Source organism: Pholcus phalangioides, unplaced genomic scaffold (assembly GCF_987345545.1).
Source record: "Pholcus phalangioides strain wild (caught in Gottingen) unplaced genomic scaffold, Ppha-v1.0 ptg000001l_1, whole genome shotgun sequence".
Classification (NCBI taxonomy): domain Eukaryota; kingdom Metazoa; phylum Arthropoda; class Arachnida; order Araneae; family Pholcidae; genus Pholcus; species Pholcus phalangioides.
The window spans coordinates 26,440,751-26,463,953 of NW_028301594.1; the positions used below are offsets into that span (position 1 = coordinate 26,440,751).

The following is a 23,203-nucleotide window of genomic DNA, read 5'->3' on the forward strand; positions in this document are numbered from 1 at the left end:
ACACATCCAAAGTCTCTTTGGCTGTGGCAGGCGTGTGGCAGCGGTGATCTCCAACAATGGCGGCTACTCTGGCTACTGATTTTGGCAGGAACCACACTTCACAGAAGTCTATAAATTTAATCATTTGATGCTTGGTCAACATGTTATCTACAAAATAAATATTGTTGCGATATCTCTTGTCTTTCTTGGTGTTGCAATTTGGGTGGCCAGCAGTGTATATATTTTTTTATTTCTTTTACATTTTCATTATTAAATTTTCATTTATTCAGTTCTGATAAATTTCTTTTAATAATTAAATCTTCATAAAATGAATTTTCATCATTTATGAATAATTCACAAATTTATAAAATTAGTGAATTAAACATGAAGTATGAAAATATTGATAATAATAATGCATAATGATAAAAAATGTAAAAAAATCATAGATTCTATATGAGGGGCTCAGGGCTGTAGGAATATCAGCTTCACCATGTAAGAACTGTGCATGTAGTTAGATCTTTCTTCAACGAATGAGCCCGCCAGGATAATGCCTATTTCCGCAACTAGATGCTTGGTCAGTCGGGGCAAGGAAACATTTTGGTACCCCTTGTGATGTTGAAGGAGAGGTTAAAAGTGAGATTTGCGCCCTCCCTCCCCCCGGTCCGGAGCCCGGGGCACCAGACCCACCTGCTCCACCTCCCCGATAGTTTTGGTCCTGTCTGTGGCCTCGGATGTATGGGAGTGAGGGTCATGGCCCCCACAAGGGTCCAGCCCAGGGGCCCGGAACGATTATAGTTTTTATTCACGCTATAGATTTACTACAGAGAGGCCAGTGAAACGTTTTTCCTGGGGGCTCACCAAAGATCCCAGCCTAGGAGCCTCTACTGCAGGAAGTGGGAGCCATGATGAGGGCCATTTCAAAACATGGGACTACTCGAGCATAGCTCGAGGCCTCAAGTGCAAAGAAGGTCTCATATGATAACGAGACCTGGTTATATTTTTCGAGAGCAAGTAGTATAGGGATATAGGGTACTAGTTCTAGCCAGATGGGCCTCTAGAAAAATCACTTTGCATGGAGGGACCCAAGATGCTGTTGATAAGACGACCCCCATATACCAGTCCCCTCCCCGGCTAAAAAGATCTAGTACTGTTATTTTCATAAGTGTGTAAATTCATAAGGGCTGGTACTTCCACTTTTGTGGTGGGCCCTGTCTGGGGCACCATGATTTTTTTGGGCTCCAAAATGTGAACAGCATTTTTTCATTAACTAACGAAACATATTTGACGTTAATCACTGGGACCCCCGAAATTCCTGCTTACCCGGGGGCGGGGGCAGTATCGAAGTCAGGCCCTAGTCCCAAAACATCCCTTTGCCGGGGGCCTCATGATGCTGTTTACTCGGTCTTATCTGTAATTGAGTATAGGCCTATAATATTATTCCAAAACATGAAATACTCATACAATGTATAAGTAAGCATTAGACACTTGCAATATTTATGCCTAATGGAAAACGCGATAAATGCCAGGAAAAGGCAACCCGGAATCCTTTGATTTTGGCTTTGTTTTCAGTTCCATTAGATAATATCTCCATGGTTTTTTTTTTTATCATTTTTGTCGCACCACGGTCATTTTCTGTACACGAGGGCTAATTATACCGGGACCTACAATTTATTGCCGATTCCGAACGGCATTCTTGTTTTTATACCCATCGAGAGGTTGGTGCGCTAACTCCTCAACGGTAGGCTGACCATATTTCCTAGAGAGAAATACGGGACATCGGGATTCCAAATACGGGAAAATACGGGACATCGCCAATTATCGCCAAAAACGATGCCAAAACCAAGCAAAGTTGCCAAATATTGTTGAAATTACGGAAAACTCACAATGGCGGGAAATGATGCATTACTGCAAATTGCAGTGGATTAAAATGTATTCCACGAAAAAAAAACGTTCACCAAAGCAAATGTGCGAGATTAATATCCCATATATAGTTGTAACTATCATAAAATAATTTATGAGTTGAAAAATAATCTCAATCTTCGACTTCAATAAAGAATAAAAATTCAAGTAGGTGTCGTGTGAAATACGGGAAAAACCGGGACACTTTTGCCAAAAAGTCGGGACGGCCAAAAGAAGAGAAAATACCGGGACTGTCCCGGGAAATACGGGACGTATGGTCACCCTACTCAACGGGAGTCTCTCCATGGTTTTGATTTCAGTTTACCCTTTGAACTGTGATATCACAACGGCGTTGACTGGTCAAGGATGGTTTTTCAATCCTAGATGGCCATACATCCCGTAATTTTGATAATAAATTTTTGATAATAAATTTACACGTAAATTTTGATCATCCGAAATTTTGTACAAAAAATGTCCCATTATTTTACGTATTTTCAACCAAGCCAACTCGAATTTTTATTCTCTATTGAAATCCAAAATTTAATCCACTGCGGGGGGAGGGGGAGCAAAAAGAGACAGAGATAATTTCTATTAGTGCTTCATTGTCTACGGCTGGTAAAATTTCACTTTATTTTAGCAATAATTGGCTACTTTTCTTGTTTTTGGCGATAATTGGCAATGTTCCGTATTTTTCGTATTTTTTTCGAAGAATATGGTCAGATTACCTCATGGAAAAAAAATCTAAACTAAAGAAAATTTCTACAGAAAAATTATTGTAGAAAACTCAAAAAAACCTAAACAAAATTGTTTTCAGATGAATTTATCAAATCATCCAGCTGCTATACAATCTGAAACAAAATATAGTTTAATTTTTTTTCCTAAGATTTTGGTGAATTGTTTTTTTAATCAGTAAATTTATGTAAATTCACAATTAAAAAAGCGAAAATTTCACGTGCTTGGTATTTATTAATATTCGAAATAAGTTGTATAAATTTAGTTTTTTTTTCCCCCTCCTCCAGCTTGAAACAAAAACCTAACCAATCACCGACATTGGGAAGCGCCATCGATAAAGTCCGTAGATTTAAGGAAAAGTATATGAAGGCCCGTGGCTGGCAATGCGTTTGCGTAAGCAAAGGTCGCTCTTTGGTTGATGGTCGTGCGTGTGTTCCGTTGCTAAGGTGTTATACGAGCGAGCAATGTATGCAGTATCGAGTAGACCGTCCAAATATATTGCAACAAAATCAACACGATTTGGTAAGCCAGTCATTACTCTCCAATGTTGCTCGTGATTGCTTTTGAAGGGTAAATGCATATATCTCTTTAATTCCGACCGCACATCCTCTCTCTTACTATTTCAGGCATCACTCAAAAAGTAGATACCCTTGAATCCTCGTCTAATTTCAATCGAGGAGGAGACACTATTAGGCCGGGCTACCTCAGCGTCACAGCTGGTATGAGGTATGTGGGAACTTAGTTTTCACCAGATTGTTCAAACTGAAATTGATTGTGTATCTTGTCAACACTGTGTATCAAGGTTACCTTTAAATGACCTTATTTGTATGATGTTAACATTAGTGACTTGATTTGCGATTATACCAATTGATATACTCGCGTTTCTCATAGAAATTATATCACTGTAACACAAACTCCAAACTTTATACCAATTTTGTATTTCAATATTTTTTAATTTCAATAATATTGAAAGTCTCGAGATATTGTACCGTTGGTTTTGTTTATCTATTGTACTTCAGGATCATAAACATTGATATTGAATGCATTACGCCCATAAACAACATTCCGGACAGCTATAGTATATATTTTTTTTTTTGGCAAGAAAAAATTCGGAAAGCATGAACAGAAGTCGCCAAGAGAAGCAGAGTCATGCTTCATTACCGAAGAAAAAAATTGTGGCAGCAGGGAGTCCCACGCGGAGTTGGTAACGCACTAACCTCTCTAAGATTATAAAAAAAAAGACTGCTGTTTGGAATCGGCAATAAATTGTTGGTCCTGGTCTAATTATAATTAGCACTCGTGTGCAGAAAATAACCAGGGTGCGACAGAAATGATCAAATGAATGTGGCCACATTGCTGACAAAAAATAATACTAGGGTTGGTACAACGAAAGAAATTATGATGTAAAATGAACAAAAATAACAAACAAAACAACATTTTTTGACTAAATAAGGGATCGAGATTAAAAATAGTTGACTACATCTGTGTGGATGAAAATTAGACCTGGACTCTATATTAAATAATGCAACGGTCAGAGACTTTCTGGAGAGGTCTAAAGTGCATGCCACACCCAAAATCACTGAAATAGAGGGTGGGGGGATTATAGATTATACTATAGCTGTTCTGAAGAAAAAACGAAATAATATATATTGTCGATTTTGTGAGTTTTGTTTGAATTGGTTGGTTTGGAGTACCATAAGCATACACACAGAACATCTTAAAATGTTTGCTTATCTACAAAAGACTAGCGGACAGGATGCTAATCTGGAGACTCAGAAATCAACCTCGTATTTTCTATTTTTTTACACTGAATTTCCCATAAAATCAATGCAAGAGGTCCTGCTGAAAGTCCCTGGCTCTTCGCTTAAGAATGTATGGGTGGGGGCACATGCAATAATGCAGCCTAATAGCAGGGTTCGATGAAACCCAGATTGCCATGGTGACTGAGAAATCTGCATAACTGCCAAGTCTCCTGGATTTCTACTTCTCCTGTATTCCTGAAAAATTCTTGTATCTCCCAAATTTCGACTGTGATTGAAAGAAATCCCTACTTTTGGTGAAAAAATTATTCCCAACGAATTTACCCAGAAAAAAAGACCATTGCTTTCATTTTTAATACCCGAAATAATGTCACAAGCATAATGTAAATTGTTGCCATTACATCAGACCACAAAAAAAACTTTTTTTGGTTGAAAAAATAAAATTCGCTAAAGAACCACCATCAATTCAACCTTTTGAGTTCTAAAATTAATGAGATGATTTGTATCTGATTTTACCATATGTCCCATTGATTCTGTGTGTCCCGTTTCTGTTGCAATGCCAATTTTTTGGTTGCCAAGATTTGATTTAAGAACGGTACCTACTTGTTTTTGTTGATGATTGTTGACTTGGCTCTAATCGAATATAGCTTGCATGATATCACGATTTTGCAAAGGAGAAAAATCCCTACAATTTCACTTTTATTAGTGAAAAAACCCCTACACTGTTTTATAAAAATCTCCTTTATTTTTGTATGAAATTTAGATCTGCACCCTCCTAATTTTCATTCTCTAAAGTTAGCAGCTATGAATTTGTAAAGCAATTGCCAGCGATAAAGGCTCTTGTCTTGAGCCTGGCATGCCCCTGCACTATGCTGTCCAGAAATGACATCCTTTCACTTCCGTTTGCCCATCTTCACAGACCATGGATGCTTGGCATATTACGCCGAGAGGAATCAAAAGAAAAGAAAATTGATTAAATTCCTTGAGAATCCAGAAAAGATAAGGGATCCGGCTCCTGTGACTTCGGTACCAGTGTCTACATTAAGCATCTTCATCCTGACAGCATGCTGGTGCACTGTTTGAAAACACTAATGAAGCCTTGAAGAAACTTTCAAGATATTCAACAGTGCTCGAGAGTGAATTAGACAGTGTATTGAACTGTCCGAGTGGAATGGGGTGCTCCGCCCTTCTGTCATACAATCCTTGATTGATCAAACTTCTGATTGTGCCTTTTGCGATATGATTTTATACAACTTTCTATAATTGTTTATTATCTGTGCCTGTTGCACTTTGACTTTATTCATCTGATTCTTTGATTTACATAATATATTAAGTATGATGCATTGTATGTAATCTTTGAAGTACCAATACATTCTGGTTTTGCTGGAGATGACTGTCCCCGCAGGGCCTACGTTGCTTCTTGCGCCAGAGCCTGGGTGTTTTGTAGTTTCTCCAGCTAAGAATTTGTATTGTCGCCTAAAATTTTCTATTCACGTGTGATCATTGAACCAGAATCTGTGGACAACACAAAGTTTTTATAATCTATGTTGGCATTTGTACCAACATAAAAAGAGGGGGGTCAAAAAGTCCTGAAAAAGTAGAAACAAAATTTTCAGATTGTTGTTTTGTTAGAAAAAGAAAACACTTGGCTTCTAAAAAATTTAGCTGGCACTTAAATTTTTTGCAGATTAGCCATTAAGCTATACTAATAACATTTCATGAGATTTTGATATAGTCTTTCTGTTAAAATCATTGGAAGAGTATGCATTAGTATAGTGTCAAATCTTGTTATAACAAACTCCAAGAGACCAGAGAAATCACTTCGTTATAAAGGAATTTCATGTTTTTTGCATTGTTCCTATGTAAAGGTATCTGGGGGGGATTAGAAAAGTGTTCATTAAAACAGATTTTTTTTCTCGTTATAATGGTATTTGTTAAAACGAAATTTGACTGTATGCAATTTTAATATAAATGGTTATGACATTGGTTCTCAAAGTGTGCATCGCCAACCTTTGTCAGAGGCATCTAATGAGTATCATGAATTACGATAATTTTTATAATGTATGGTACGCGACGTTCAATAGATCTCTTGTGAAAGTCTTCTGATCAAGGAGCTGTAATGGTGTGATTTTTTCACCTTACACCAGGACTGGACAAATCGCAGGTTCCAGGTCACCATGGCAACTAAAAAATTTGTATTTCACCTAAAATTTTTCTTGTGTAGTTACTAAATTACAGGCTGAGATCAGCTCAAAATTTTTGGAATTTTTAGCAGCCTATCTGCCAACGTGAAAGAGGGTCACTATGCCCTGAAAAAGTCAAAGGAGAAGCATTACCTTGGACCTTTTTTCGTTGGGTAAAATTTTTTTTGGTGCCTAAAAATTGTTCTGCCGCCTTCATAGGAAAGCCATTGCAAAAGCAATCCCACATTGATTCTAGCTGCTCTTACAGCCCTATTAGGATATTATGAACCATGTACAGAAATTTTTGTCAACAAGGGAACTTTCTGACCTCCTACATAGCCATTCCAGTTAATGATAACATAGGGAAAAAAATTATCCTGGTTCATGCTTAGCTTCAAAATATGTAAAAAGAAAAAAAAAATAACAAACTAGTCCTGATAACTATAAAAATATTTCTCCGTATTATGATATTGGTCCGTTCTGTACTTCATGAAAGTTATAATACTCAAATGATAACATTATCTGATTCTAAAAAGCTGCTACTATGTAGTATCCTTATTATTATGTTTAATTATGAATATCACACTGACATTGATTAATCTTCTCTTAACATGCTACAATTTGACACATAGTTCACTGTACATATTTCAATTTCACTGTTGATTTTGTATATTTCCCGTAAATGTTATACAAAAATAGATTAAGGTTTGCTGCTGCCTTAAAACGCTGGATTATCGAAAGTCTACTGTATGTGGAAAATATGTAAAGGAAGAATTAAGTCTTCCATGCTATTATAAATGTTGAGTCTAACTGAAAGTTATGCACCCTTTTTAAAAAATTGACAATTGCTTATAATGAATGTTATACATTTATTATATTTATAATTATATTAAAAAGTTTTTATTATACCGTATTACAAATTGTTTTTCCAGCAGTCGCTTGAAATATTTTGCATTGAGTAAATGAATTTACTTTTCTAGTTCACCCAAACCAGTGTTTCATCCAATAAAATGCCAATCACAGAAAAGGCCAGAAGTAGTATATACACCTGAACACCTTGAAATTGTCGATTACATACAAGGAAGTAAGTTCATACTCCATCATTTCCTTTCTGTCAATTTCTATCTTGATTAAGCAGCTACTGATGTTTTTTTGGTTCAGCAACCTTGTGTTAAAATCCTTTGGGTGGCTCGTTTAGAACATAACTGCTCTAAAACCTGCGAGTCTTATTCTCATAACCGCAACTAGATACTTTGTCACCTAGAGCAATCCGGAATTTCGGCACCCTGTGCACATAGAAGCAGTTAAAGGGTGAATTCAGCACCCATTCTGGTCCAGCATCTGGGCGCACCAGACTCACCTGCTCCCCTCTAGTTGCACAGCCCTGCTCAGTCTATTTCGGTCAAATGATTGATTTGATTTATATAAGTAGTAATCTTAAGCATAGGAATTCGGTCGACTACTATTACTGGTCAGAAATCCAGTAGGATACGGACTGAGCCATTACACAGTTGGTCTCCTACTACTTAACCATGTATGCACTTCATAGACATTTCTAATGAATTGCCACATTCCAAAATGTCTTCTGTGTGCATGTGTTTGTTGTCAAAATTATGTGGGTTTCGTATTGTGGTGCTACCATTTTAAGAGTCGGTCTGATGATCATGAATTTTGAGAATTAATTTTTTTTTGCTATTTTAAATATTGAATTTGAATAGAAATTATATCAATTTTTATTTATTTTTTCAGTGTGGTCAAGTATCTGCAATGAGTACGAAAGTTCAAAGCATACATCTGAAGGTAAGCTTAAATTTGCCCTGGAAGCAATTTTTTTATTATTATTTTATTCATAAAATTAATTTTGGGTTTTTAGAATGTATATTTAGGAAATAAATTGAATACATAGAATGAACTCGAAAAAAAAAAAATTTCTTATCCAGCAACACTGTGCTATTATTTTAATTAGTGAAGCAAAACTCTAGATCAGAAGATCTCTTGCCATTGCGGTGGCCGGGTATTCATGGGGTGATACAAATATTCAATCATTGCTTTTCATTTGCAAATTGAAATATAGATGGTGGTACTAGTAAATTCAGACAACACTAGGTATGCACTCAGACGGTTATGTACACACAGTTCCAGCACAATTCGCTCTGTAATCAATTGTCCATGGCGATAGCACTAGAGTTGTGCTCGGTTTGAAAGAAAGAAAAGGTCAGATCTCCAGTCTTTCACATGGCATAAGCAAATCAGGGGGGGGGGGGGTGTTTGGGTTTCTAACCCCACCACGCCAAGTATATATTTTGCAGGAAAAAATGGAAACCCCTCCCCCTTAAGAAGAAGAAGAAGAAGAAAAAATTTGAAATTCTTCCTTGAGAAAAAATTCTGCGTACCCTTATGGTATGTGTAAGCTACATTAAAAATTTCAAGGATAAGAAAAAAAATAAACCCAACTTTCAGCACTAAAATAAATTTTGTTTGAATGTATTAATTATTCAAACTTGAAAATAAATCTTGTCAATTTTTGGCTGTATAAATAAATTTAATTAAATTTTTATTCTGTCTTCACTATTGATTGATTATAGTGAGTATGGATGTTTCTATTCCTGAAGAGCCTGATATGATAGGCTGATAACTTTTTTAATGAAAGCATTCAAGATTCAGCTAGCAAGTTTCATTCTTAATCTATCATACTTTGGAAGCAAAGCTAGAGAATTCTGAATATTTCTAGCAAATATGACAATTCTAAATTTATCAGGACAGATTTTTCTTCTATTTAAATTCTAATGTCATTGTTGATGTTTCACCATAAGATGCTTATTCGTGAGATTTAAGCGTTTCTTCCATATTTGTTTGATGTACTTGCAAAAAATTAAATCAAAGTTGGATTCGTTAAATACATGAACATATTTTGTCATGTCAATTATGCCATGCTGCTAATTTCTAAAATCATTTTCAAGATTAAAATCAAATTACACACCAAATTTTGCTGGTTGCAATTTCTACAATCAAGTTTTCAAAATCGAATCATAGCAAAATCACATAAAGCTAGGGATATCTGTACCAATTATATGTTACATAGCTATATTACAATAATTTTCTGTCTGTAATTCATGGATTATCCATTAAAAATTACCTTACTTTCTTAGAGCAGAATCATAGATCGCTGCACGTTATCTGCAGCCATTTTCGTAAGAGGTTGGAATAGAAACAAACTATTTCAAACTGATTATTAAAAAATTTGGTTTTTAAAATCATAATCTTCATATTCTGTATTCACATAATTGATTTTTCTTTCTTTCTTTCATTCCAGTGCCTAAAGTAATTTATTATCAAGATAACAGTTCAAACCAACATTTACAGAGTGAGTACCGATATATAATGTGATCTGTGAATATTCATAAGAATGTGTTATTGTCAATATCAAGTACTCAAAGGTTATAACTTTTCTTTTAATCATCCCACATATTTTACAAAGATTTCATAAACTTCAGTGTTTTATAATATTCAGCTACTTTTTATCAAACTCTTTAGGATATTACCCCTATTCAGGAAGGTGATTGGACATGGCATAAAATATGTGATAAATTGTGAGAGAGTTCTGTATCAAGAATGAGAGTAGGATAATTTATTCCATTTTTAGGGACAAGGAATTCAATTTAATGTATTGGAAAGTCATTATGAAAATTAATTTCAACTTTTTGTCTTTGATACTCTGTCAACATCATTTGAAATTAATTTTCTTTTCATTGCACAATAGATTGCAATTTGTGAGAAATTGCTTCTGCTATTTAAGTAAATCAAATATTGTCTATAAAGGCCTGTTTACACGAGGCAAGTGCTTTAGTTGGCAACTTAAGTTGCCAACTTAAGTTGCCAAGTACGATACAATGTATGCAGACGATAAGGGCTGTTTACACGGCTTTAGTTGGCAAGTGCACAAGTGATGTAGTTGGTAAGTGAATACGAACGGTTCTATTTTTTTTGGTTAAGTAGACCTGTGCGCATGCGCCAGTGGGTGTGACCTGCCGCTCTTGGAGGGGTCTTTTTGCTCTCTCACGGAGGTGTTTATTTTGATCTCAAGCGTGAACCTGTTCATGCTCCGTTGTCTCCTGAAGTTTCGCTAGAATTCCACGAAAATATTGGATGGTGAGGTGGTCAGAGGACACAACCATCAAGTTTGTTGAAAAATATCTTCGCCATGAATGTTTGTTGAACTATAGAAATGAAAATTACCTTAACAAACAAGCTAAAAATTATTCGATGTTGCAAAAAGCTATGGAATATTCTGTCGATGTGATGTCAGGAGTTGAAGATTCAAAAATATATATCAGGTGTGGAGGATTCATATATTAAAAACTGGAGGGGGGTTTCGAATATTTCTCTCGTCCAGAACAAATTTGCTGCCATCTGTTGTAAAAATACATGGTCAAATATTTAACATAAAGATATCATCTCTATAGATTAAATTAAAAAATAATTTCGAAAATTTGGAAATAATTTTTATGTTTAATGAATTTTCATTATTTCATTTTTAACCCTTAGAATTTCCTACGAATGCCAAGAATCTTCTATATTTTCGGCTTACATAATTCATAATTTATCTTCTCTTTAACTTCGATTAAAATATCATATAATCGATATTTACAACTTAGAAGAGAAATAGAGAAATCTTATATTTCTTTTCGATGACTTACATAAGTTTATATGTTGTGTATTCTTTTTTCCCCTCTTGGGTAAGTGAAAGTGAACAAATTTATATTCTTTAAAAAAAAATATCATATAATGTGGCTCTGATCACAGTATTCGTAAGTTCTACCTGATCGTCTTCATCCATCGTTACGAAAGCTATGAGCTTTAAAAAAAGCACCTCTCTAAATGCCAGATAAATAAAAAATTATTACTATTATTCTCCCGCGCGTTGTGCGTCTCGCTCTCTCTCCGTGGATTTGAGTAGACTGAAGCACGCCTGCGCTAACTGCGGTCACGTCCGTAAAAATTATCCAATGAGCGTCTACGTACCACTTATAGTGTGGACACTTTCAAGAAGAATCGGTAAGTTAAAATTGAGTTACCAACTAAAGCACTTGTCTCGTGTAAACGGGCCTTAAATGAAACTTAGAAGATTGAAAAGAATATAACAAATAACAGTGGTATTTAGCAGTTGATTTGGATGATCAGGCGGATGACTTTAATAATGATAGTGGATGAATTGGGGATTTGCAAGGCTCCTTGCAGACTTCTTTTTGTTCTCTCGACTTAAATGAGTATAAGAATATAAAGTGTGGCTTATACTTTGTAAATGTACCAGACATCTAAGTAGGAGTGGCATGATTGCTTCAGTTGCTTTGAGGTAATTCCAAAGAAAGATTTTGTTGAAAGTTTTCAGCAGCTTTACGACAATTGTCGAATGTGTATTGTAGGTAATGAAAAATAAAATTACTTTGAAGGCCAATAAAGGTCTTCTATTTCCTTTATTTTCTGAGACATTCACCAAACTTTTTGACCACACCTTGTATAGCAGATCTAAGTAGGTGATTAGGTTTCCATAATTTCTTGCCCCTTAGCCAAAAAACACATTAATTAAATTAATATTTTTTATTTGAAGAAATAATTTGGAAATTTTCGTTTCACAAAGTATTTTTTAATGAAATTCATATTTCATCAGGACATGAAAGCTGAAGGGTAAATTTTTTGATTGACTGTCGTATGTATTCAATGTAGGCTTTTTGCAGGAAAATATTCTTAAATAAAATTATTGGAGATATAATGCCACTTTTATGAACAAGTTTTCTTCTCGTTATATTAACATTTCTCTTGTTATGTGTGTGTGTATGTGTATTTTTTAATATTTTATTTTAATGGTGTATTTTTGTGTTCTATACATTTTTATTGCAATTTCAGATTTTCAACCATTTGACCTGGAATCTTTTTGGGGTGAAAGGTTTTTGCAAAGATTGAAACAAGATACGTAACCACAGTGTGCTGTAGACAATATTATATATTAAACAAACTCTTTATATAGTAAGATAGTTAATATAGTGATTATTGAAAGGACTAGACCGTATGCGAAAAGGAGTGCAGCTGACTTGAAGCATTCCCTGGACTTGCCGCAACACACAAAGGACCCACGCCCCCTCCATCCCTTCATTTTAGTACAGTTTTCTTTTTATTATCCATCATTATGCAATTTAAGATAGTCATTTATTTTTTGCAAAAACTTCATAAAAAAATCACTTCCATTTCATGAAATACAAACATTGTATTTTATTAATATTTTAATGCTTCTTGTTTCCGAAAATGAGAGAAAAAAAATTTACATTAATGTCATGGTATTTGTATGAGCATTTTGTACTATTTTTCTGTTACATGTGTGTATGTTCTAGGAGCGTATCACAAAAAACAAAAAAAATCAATCACGAATAATAAAATTGAGTACGACCTTTGGCAAGTGGTATTTGTTGCAGGGCTGTGCGAATAAAAGAAAAAATTGAATTTAGGAAAAAATGTTTACTTATCCATTTTTTTGTTGTTCTAATTAAATTATCTTATCCATTTTATCGATGCTATACTAATTTTACATGTGAAGATGTATACATAGATTTAGCACTTAACTATGTGAGTTTTAGGATTGGACTACGAGATCACTTTCTTGTATGAGTATAATGAAAAATATGATTCTGGGTTTCAAATACAGTAGGATCTCTATCATTCAAGCTAATGTGAACCAGACTAAACTCTGATAGCTGAAAGCTTAGATAATCCAGACCTTACAGAATTTTGGTGTTGAATGAAATAAATAAAGCCACAAATTTGGTGAAAAATGTGTTTTTGTTAGGAACCATCCAGTCGGCTCCTTGTGACTATAGATCACGGCTCTCCAAGCTGGTCTGTCATTCACAGCATGCCTTGGTTGTGCTAGCTTCATTCCAGTGCTTTGCAACACCTCCTCTATCCATCTGGTGCTCAGTCTGCCTTTTCCTCTTTCCTTCAAGAATTGACATTTTTTCTAGTGAACCTTCTGTACACATATGACCAAAATGAGATAGTTTCTGTTTAGTTAACTAGAGAATAATCAGCTTTGACTTCTTTGATAACTGATTTATTTGTCCTTTTAGCTGTGCATGGTATTCAGAGCATCCTTCTCCAGCACCATAGTTCAAAAGAATAAAAAAAAATTTCTATGTGCTTTCTGTAGTGTCCAACTCTCACACCCATACATTATAACAGGGGAAGACCAACAAATTTATAATCTTAATTTTAGTTTTCATTGAGATATCTTTATCTTTCATTATTATATTAAGCTTCCTCATGGTGGATTTGCCCAAAACTATTCATCTTTTTAATTTAGACCATCAGTTATATCATCAGCATACCTAAGGTCGTTGATCACTCTATCTACAATTTTAACAACCTGCTTCCAATTCCTCTAAATCTGATGCTCTCATTATATATACTCCGTAGAGAGTAAATAAGCTTGGTGAAAGAATGCATCCTTGTCGAACTCCCTTTTCAATTCCAAACCATTCAGTTAGAACATACTTTGTTCTTACACTTGCCTCTTGGTTAGTATATAAATTTCTGATCAAGCAAACAAGGTGATTAGGCACTCCCATTGTTCCAAAAATATCCCAAAGTTTATCATGATCAACACAGTCAAAAGCCTTTCTACGATCAACAAAACAAAATTATAACTTCTTTAAAAAATTACATTTATACAAGTTATTTGTAATTACTATATAATTTAGAGCTTTCCAAACTTTTCTTATTCTACCGTCCCTGTCTCTTAAAATCTTTTTGTTCCCATCACTCTCAACTTGAACAAAACCATATAATTCTATGTTATACACCCCTATGAACCATTTCATCTACCACACTCAGACACAACTTTGAGGGGCTTCATAAAACAATGTTTGCTGTTATAGAGAACTCAACACTTTCAGGGTCTGAACTATTCCGACTGTCCTTTTTTGGACTGAGGGCTTTTGGCACTTTCATGATTTTTTTTTTAAATACTCAGAATATATATCTATCTTAACAGTTTTTTTAGCTAGAAATTTCAAACTCTTTTTGTTCATAATATAGCAATCATTTAAGGATACTAATATTTAATGAGAAATAATTAAAAACTATGTTTTAGAGTTTTAAAAAAAGTTTTGCATAAGAAACATTATTTTTAACATAAAATTTCAAACAATTCTGAAAGAAACTTACCCAAATGTTATACAAATATCTAAAAACAGTTTTTATTTAAAAAAAATATGTAAAATCTGCTTTAGTGTGGTACACTTCAAAACACACATTTTAAAACACTGGGAACATATATTCAGCCATTTTATAGCTACGAGAGTGAAAAATTTAGCCTGAGTCCGATTCAGTTCCCTTGAACAAAAATGGCAACCAAAACGGCTCGGGCTTAGACCCGAAAGTGTTAAATACAATAAATATACTTAATATTAAATACATTTCAGGGAGCACCCTGGTACTTGCGAGCCATAGGCTTATGAATTTTATATAGTCTAGATTGTTTTGAATTTATTTTCGTAATCAACCTCCTTGGAAAAATTTAATTTGTATTGCCCCTGGGTAAGGCAACCCATAAGAGCCTATGTATCTGTAGCTTTAAACTCCTTTGTCCCCAATCATTGCAGCACCTGTGCCAAAGGGTGATATTACCTTTTTTTAAGAGTGAAACCATCATAACCCATTGGGGGGGGGGGATTTTAGTGCCATTCTTTGAATAAGTTTGTTGCGCTACTAAACATTTAGTATGTCATTTTACTGCATCTGATTTTTTAAAATAATTCATGAAAAGCACCTTGGATAATCTGAAATTTGGCTAATCAAGGCTCAGATAACTGCTGTCTTACTAAAAAATAATATTTTGACTTACGAAATTAATTTTTGTAGTGCAAGTAACTTTCAGCAGTTTGAAATAAACATCCACATTTAAATTATATAATATAGATTGATCTCTTTAATTAATGTACAGTATACTATATTCTTCGCAATATTAAATTAGCTTTGCTTGCAAGGAAATAGAGTATGGTTTTTTTAGGTAAAGTACAGTCTGACAAAGCTGTTGGCTTTGCCTTGGCAAAACTTTTCTTGATTTGTTCCATGCTTGTAACTCAAATATCTACTTGAAAATTATAGTATTTTTAGTAAATGTTTCTTGCCCATAACTTGGGTTACTCTCATAAAAATGAAGGCATTCCTGCCCTTACTTCAGTGTTAGAATGCTCCAATTTTCTCCTGCAAGTTTGCAGACATGACTTAGATTTAATCTGATTCTCAATGGTTCTAGAAAAATCTTACCTAGATGCAAATTATAATTTTTCAAATAAAATTGGGGGGGGGGATCCCATTTAGATAAATTAACTAAAATTTGTTTGCTCATTTTTGTGCATATAGGAACTCACTAACTATAACATAGTCTGAAGAGGTGGGAAAAATCAATCCCAGCAAATCTTTTCCAGAATTATTTGCCATTGAAAATTAGTTTGTTTTTCAATAAATACCACAGGGTGAACATTTAATATGCAAAATATATTTACAGATTCAATCTGCTTTAACTCTCTTCAATGATTCCTGCTTATTCCTTAATAAAGCATAACATAAAAATATAGTTCCAGCAATCACAGCAGAGAAAGTTCCAAATGTAACGAGCATTGCATGTTCTATACAGCCAACTGGTACACTAAATTGGAGCATCGAAACATTCTGTAAATTAAGACATAAATAGAAAAGAAAATCAATAATTATATATGAAAAGGATGTAAATTCAATGCAGATTTCCTTATGGTATGATTATCTACAGTGGAAGGGGGGGGGGGGAACTATTCTTGTAATTATAAGAACTATAAAAGAGTAGATTATTTCCTGTGAAAATTAAATACAACGAATACCCAGAGCCATACAATTTCGAATCAATTCAATCAAAGCTCCATGCTTAATATTTGATGCGTTTATCATCATTAAAGTGAAAGCTCCATCTTTCATGCAAGTGGATCATTTTTACAGACACTTCATTTCATACGTCTACATTAGAAATCAACCCTCAATAAAATACCACAGCTTTTTTTCTTGAAATAGGAGCAAATATCAGTGAGAAATGGATAAAAAACATTCTGTTGAGAAATCTGCTTTGCAAATTATCTAGATTCATCATTGCTAAAATAAGAGGCTTTTAATGCATCACAATATATCTTGTCAATACCAAAGACAGAATTAAATTATGAGGAGTATGTTTTTTTATGCCTACAAGAAATGCTCTAATTTTTAAATCTGACTATACATGCATATTTTGTTCGGAAATGATACAAAAACAAGAAACGGCTGCTGATTATTTTTGATTCCCAGATTAAACTGCAAGTGGCTAAAGTAATCAGCTTTAATGCTTATAGGTGTCTTCAATTCACATATTCTAATAACAAATACTTACACTAACAACCTTAGCTGAATTCCAAGTACAACTTTTTTCATTAGTTGCATCACATGGCGCAGTTATGCTGTTACAACTATCAGTACCTATTAAGAGAGAAAATGTTTTTTTACAATTCACACTTTTTTTCATGTGGAATGTTACTTGACCTTCACAACAGAAAGCACTTTGTCATATAAAAAGAAAAATGAGCATGATTCTCTACGCCCTCTTTAATTCAGTTGACATGCATGCCTAGCATTCAGAGATGAATTGTAGCTCACTTAATATCACCTTGAAAAATGTTAAATCCATTTTTGAATCTTCAATATGTTTCACTTCTTCAAGCAAAAAAAGATCTACTATAGTTTCATCAGATTTATAGTAAAAGCAATTCACATTGAAAAAAATCATAAAATTTAGTTTCAAAATTGTTATTTTTGAAGATAACATTTAAAAAAATCAGTTATATTTCAGATTTTAAAATCGAAATTTAAAAAAACAATTGAATAACTAAGTTGCTAAAAACACAGGATCTCTTAAAGTTATGGTTTTTCCAATAATATTGCAAAAGTTATTTGGCAAACTGGATAGGTGGTTTTTTTTTGCCAATAGTGATACCATGTTGCCGAAATAAAATAATGTTATGATGAATGGGGCATAGTGTGTCTCATGTGTATATGTTACTGTTAAAGTGTATAATTCAATTATTTCATAAAATGACTGATCAGTTAAAGTGTGTAATAAACAAATAATTCCACACTTTAAACTAATTATTCTATGAAACAACACTTGCTAATATGATAACATAATTATATATGATTATGCTCTTTAATTGTAACATATATACTTGAATAAAATATCTGCATCATTTAATGCTACTAAATTTACATAATATACTAGAAGAAATATATTTATTTTATCATCTAGTCTTCTCCCCCAGGACAGTAAAATATTTCTCACGCACAGGCATATCAAATTTGCAATTAATCATCCATTGTGAACAATGTTTCTGTCAAACATACCAGAAACTAGTTTTATATTGCTCCTGGTAAAGGGCTTGAAGACATGCAGTTCCCAAAATCATAGTAATTTTACTCGATGGACCAAAGCATATAACTGAAATTCATAATCGTATTTTTTTCTCTCAATCCCAGACTTACCAATATTATCTCTGTAATACACAGATGGGTTATCAAGACTGATATTCTTGTAATAACTATTTTCCAAACATCCTTGAGGTTTCTGGTATCGCAGATGAATTGGGATAACTGTTTGATCAATTAAGCCGTTGTGAAAAAACATATGAACATCTACAGGAGCTGATTTATGAGCAGGGGCTTCAACATTGATTTCATCTCCAAAGAACAACTGAAAAACATGCATTAAAAAATACAAAGAAATAAAGTGCATTCTGTTAATCTTTGTGAATTGAGAAATAAATCCAAAAAAAATACTCTTTTATATCAACACTAAACAGAATCATTGCTGTAGCTTTTAAAATGAGAAGAAAGACAAAAAGACTGAATTATTCTCAAGTTATACATATTGGGGATATTTCATTAAAAAATGATCACAAAAAACACTACACAATTACTTTTATATACCATATTTCTTGGCCTATTTACCATGGAGCTTACTTCCTCAAAAACAATTTTGTGAACATGTGCCATTTACACTGTTTTGACACCTGCATTAACTTTTCCTTCAAAAAGTCTGCTAGATTTTGAGGAAACTGGCTAAATGAAAATTATAGTATAGTTGACGCTTGTTATAACAATGTGTTGTAGTGGCCATTCAGTTGCAATAAGTGTGAATCCTAAAAATGTCTCCATATAAAAACTGTCTTATATATTTCCCTTTTGATATAATAGCTGTTTGATAAAATGTGTTTTCAACATAACGATGGGATGCCGTTATAATGAGTGTCTACAGTATAATGTTCAAATATCAACTAATTAAACAGAATTTTTTTCAAGTGTGCAGAATTGGTCCAAAAAAAAAAAGGATTCTCCAACAAATATTTGTTTGTACAATACACAAAAAGATTACATGAAGTGTCATTTACATTCTGGAAAGAGTGCTGCAGACGTAATGCTTATATTGAACAATTTTTTTTCAGTGGATTTTTATTCTATTAGCACTTATATGCCCATGCAGCATGTTGGCCAAGAAACAAATTAACTATAATTCTTTTTTTTCATCTCAAGAATATGGTGAAGCTTGACAGCTGAGTGAATTCTTACGCTCTTGCTCTTGGAGGATTCACCAGTTTAAGTTTAAAGCTTTACTATGCTTAAATGCACAGATGTAACAATAAATCAAATGCACATTTTTTTCTTTTTTTTATGCCTATGTATAAGTTTCAAATACCTTTTCCCTCCTCTTAAAAGGATTAAAATATTTTATATCAATGTCAGGTTGACAACCTTGGTTTGTAAACTAGAGACCAATGCTAATAAGATATTTAAAAAAAAAAATTGTGTCTACCCCTACATCATTCAAAAAAAGAAGCTTTGAATTACACAAATAGTCAGAAATACATTTCTGTGCCCACAAGATAAAATTGAAGTCTCAAATCATCACATGTGTGTGAAGAGGAAGTAGGCAGCATTTATGCAGAGCCAGTGTTGATGTGTGAAGTGGTCAGCACAATGAGAAATGTGGCAAAAATATGTACACAGGAATGTTATTAAGGATTATTCAAAGGCAGCAGTGGTGGATCTGTGAACTTTGTGCAAGTCAGAAAATGACTAGATTCACTCAACAATAAGGTGGACCACTGCTGTGATCAACAGAAATTGTTTTGCAGATATCATCTCGAAGATAAGTAGGGTTGAACCTGCAAAACTGTATCGAATATAAGACATACTACATTCATATAATTGTAAGAAAAGTAATAATGAAATGTTGAATATAAAGTATTTACCTGCATGTCATTGTACCCTTTTTTCATAATCTCATCTGGATCAGCATACATATCAGAAGGCAGATGTTCAACTACCAGGAAATGTAGTTCGGGCAAGTTTTGAATGCCATCAAATTTATACTCTGTGACTAGTTGTCTTGAAAAGAAATTAATAATCTTACATGAATGAAAACATTTTAATATGCATTTGACATTCTGAAAATGTACTCAACATATGTAGAAAAAGATAAGGTAAAAAAAGTCATGGTTTTTTTTTGTGTAAATGCAGTATTTGAATTTTAGACAAAATTTTGTCCATACATCAAGCAGGGCCCAACCTAAATGAAATTTCAAAACTCGGTCAGGAATTGAGAAACATCTAAAATTATCAACAAAAATTATACCACAACAGCTCTTCCACTTAAAATGTTCCCATTCCAACTTTTATTGGGGTAAACATATAATGATGCAGACAGTAAAACAATGATTAATTTAAAAAATTAATACCACACAAATGAATTTCTATCTCCTACACAGCATTGAGGTAACAGCACTGTTGGAGATGAGCAGAAAATTTGAAAATTTTTTTTTTCTTAGGTCTTGTCACTATTCAGTAATAATACGCCACGTAATGATGGATAACATAACAGATTTAGACCAGAGATACATCTAAAGCACCATCATTGTCATAAAACATTAATAAATAACTTTTGCCACCATTAAAGAGAAACCTTCATACAACATAAATTATAGTGGAATATTTACAATTCTGATGGATTAAAGGTATCAATATTAATTATGCATGTCTAAAAGTATTGATTGCCAAAAGTATTTGATTGAATGGAAAATTCATTGGCTCTACAGAGTGTGTCAAACCACCAAACCTTGTCCAAGACCGTTTCACTCTTCTTGGTTAGATAAATGCTTTTTAAAGAGAGGATGTACCAAACACCCACCCCCATTAAAAACATATCGCCCTCCTCGTCGTGCCAGAAGCATGAATGTGCACATTTTCACTTTTTGGTTCATCTCAGCTGATTGGATCCTTTATTTTGCTCTAAAAGTTTTGTCAGAAACACAAATGTTTAACCCCCATTGAAACGTATATCATAAAGTATAAGTATTTTAGGGAAATGACAGAGTAATATGGGTAGAGTATACATTCAAACATCATTTCCCCACGTTTTGGAAATTTGCACATTCATGCTTCTGGCATCAGGGGGACAATATCTTATATATCAAAGTCTGTGATCTCTTACAGAAAATTATGAGTTGATGCTTAATTAAGGGAACCCTTTTCTCATTATCTGGGTGAATATACATTACTGAAGTCTTGAAGAAATAAAATTACTTTTATCCCACCCTTTATATGAGTCGAGCTCATTGTGTGTTTGGAGTGAATACTACTACACATGCACCTTCTGAGAGAAATTGTTAGCACATTGGTGCATTCTGGAAGGGGTGTGTATTCTAGGCATGAGTGTGGCATGACCCAGAAGTGTTCATGAGGTCAGAGTTATGCTAATTCATGTTTAGTGATTACTGGTTCCAAATGCTTGATGGCACATCTGCACAGCATTAGTTTATGTCAGGGGGTCTCAAACTTTTTTTTACCCATGGTGCCTATTTTCCTAATCAACACTTATCATTGGCTCCCCAAAGCAGTTTAACAATGAATTGCCTCAAAGAACCTTGGTTGGAAACAGTTTCAGAACCCTTGGTCTATGTCATTAGGAGCAAGCCTGTACATGGTCACAGATAGGAATCATCTAATGCAGGGCTGAACAAATCCCAGGCAACTAAAAAAATTGTATTGCCACAATTTTCTTTACACAGTTACTAAATATCAGGCTGAAAGCAGCCCAAAATGTCTGGAATTAATAGCAGCATTTTGCCAACATGAAAGAGGTTACCGAAAAAAAATCAAAAGAAGCATTTTGAATCATTTTCTTCAGGTGAAACTTTTTTGAAGCCTAAAAAATTGCTCTGGCACCTAGATTTTTTTTACAATTGTCTCGCCCTGCTATCATCAACCGAACTGTAGTAAACTAAAGTTACTCTTTCAAGTTTTTATTGTTTACTTCTCTGCAATGCATATTTTGTGGTCCTAAGGATAATTATCCATATACAGCACTTGCATTGTAAATATGAAAAATTATGCATTCCACCTTTAAAACTAACGCCATCGCAAACATGATTTAACTATTTTTTTCCTTTCTGTCAAGCTTTAATATTGTTTCATAATCACAATCATTTGTTGTATGTGTATGTTATGCGAATACAGTTTATGAAATTTATTAATATAACAACTGATTCCAGCATAGTTGTAAACACCATTACAGTGAAAAAACAATGATGATAATAATAAACGATGGGTTCTTAACCAGTGTATCACAACCCAGACTTGATTCATAGGGGCTTCCGAGATGGGTCACTCAAATCTACTAACAGCCCTGGGCTCTTCAGATATCATCACGAGCCTGACTTCATTCGCAGGGGCTTCCAAGATGGGTAATTCGAATCCGCTAACAGCAAGGAGCTCTTGGGCTATTTGATCTGAAGCAAACTTCATTCACAGGCCTTCTGAGATAGGTCATACAAATCCACTTACAACCAGGGATTTTTGAGCTATAGGGCACGATCCAAAATCGATTCGGAGGAGCTTCCTCAACGAGTTGTAAAATTACACAGTCCTTCTACAAATTCACTTATTGCGTTATTGGTTTCACTGATTTCGAAAAACAAACAGTCCCATGGGTCGCGGCTGCAAAAGAGTTAAAAACCCGTGATATAATATAATATTACCCGTGATAATAACATAATCTTTTTACCTATGGAAACCTTTTTCACTAGCAAACCTGTCCAAATATATTACAACCTGTGACTCACAGCTTGGAGTTTTCCCTGCGTCATCTACGGCAAAAACAAAACATTGCAGTACAACACAGTGCAATACAGCGGTAAACTTGGAAATCTCTAGTTTGAACATAACTCTCAAAGCATTTATTTTCCCCCATCATAAACCAACAAAATATGAACAGCTTTTTTCGTCATTATTGCCGTAATTTAGGTTTTTGTTACAGCTGTTTAGGTTTTGTTTCTATCGCTGCTGTTGCCAAATACTCCTAATAAAATTATCTGATGCCCTGGAATTTCATCACATTAATTTTAAATTGAATTATTCAAGAAATATACATTTTATTTCAATTTTTAACAATGTTGAAAATATTTTTTTGTTATTTGGTTCCCAATTAGCATCTTAATCAAATTTTTGTCGACTTTTCATATATTTTTTATTTTCTGATCTAGGTGGGAAGTC

The 23,203-nt window shown here is 33.9% G+C and overlaps 2 protein-coding genes across 2 annotated transcripts; one reads left to right on the forward strand and one right to left on the reverse strand.

Annotated features, from left to right (window-relative positions):
* Positions 1–2,982: 2,982 nt before the first annotated feature.
* Positions 2,983–13,112, forward strand: LOC149090216 (MAPK regulated corepressor interacting protein 2-like). Its single transcript, XM_089232867.1, has 6 exons — positions 2,983–3,132; positions 3,237–3,336; positions 7,534–7,637; positions 8,303–8,353; positions 9,867–9,917; positions 12,458–13,112. Exons 1-6 carry the CDS (start codon positions 3,075–3,077, stop codon positions 12,526–12,528), a joined length of 435 nt encoding a protein of 144 aa, XP_089088993.1. The 5' UTR covers positions 2,983–3,074; the 3' UTR covers positions 12,529–13,112.
* Positions 13,113–15,615: 2,503 nt separating this feature from the next.
* LOC149090217 (uncharacterized) lies at positions 15,616–23,001 on the reverse strand. The gene is made up of 5 exons (XM_089232854.1): positions 22,716–23,001; positions 19,906–20,041; positions 18,140–18,347; positions 16,998–17,083; positions 15,616–16,276 (listed from the first exon to the last, which is right to left on the reverse strand). The coding sequence occupies exons 1-5, from the start codon at positions 22,871–22,873 to the stop codon at positions 16,115–16,117; spliced, it is 750 nt and encodes a 249-aa protein (XP_089088980.1). The 5' UTR covers positions 22,874–23,001; the 3' UTR covers positions 15,616–16,114.
* Positions 23,002–23,203: the final 202 nt, after the last annotated feature.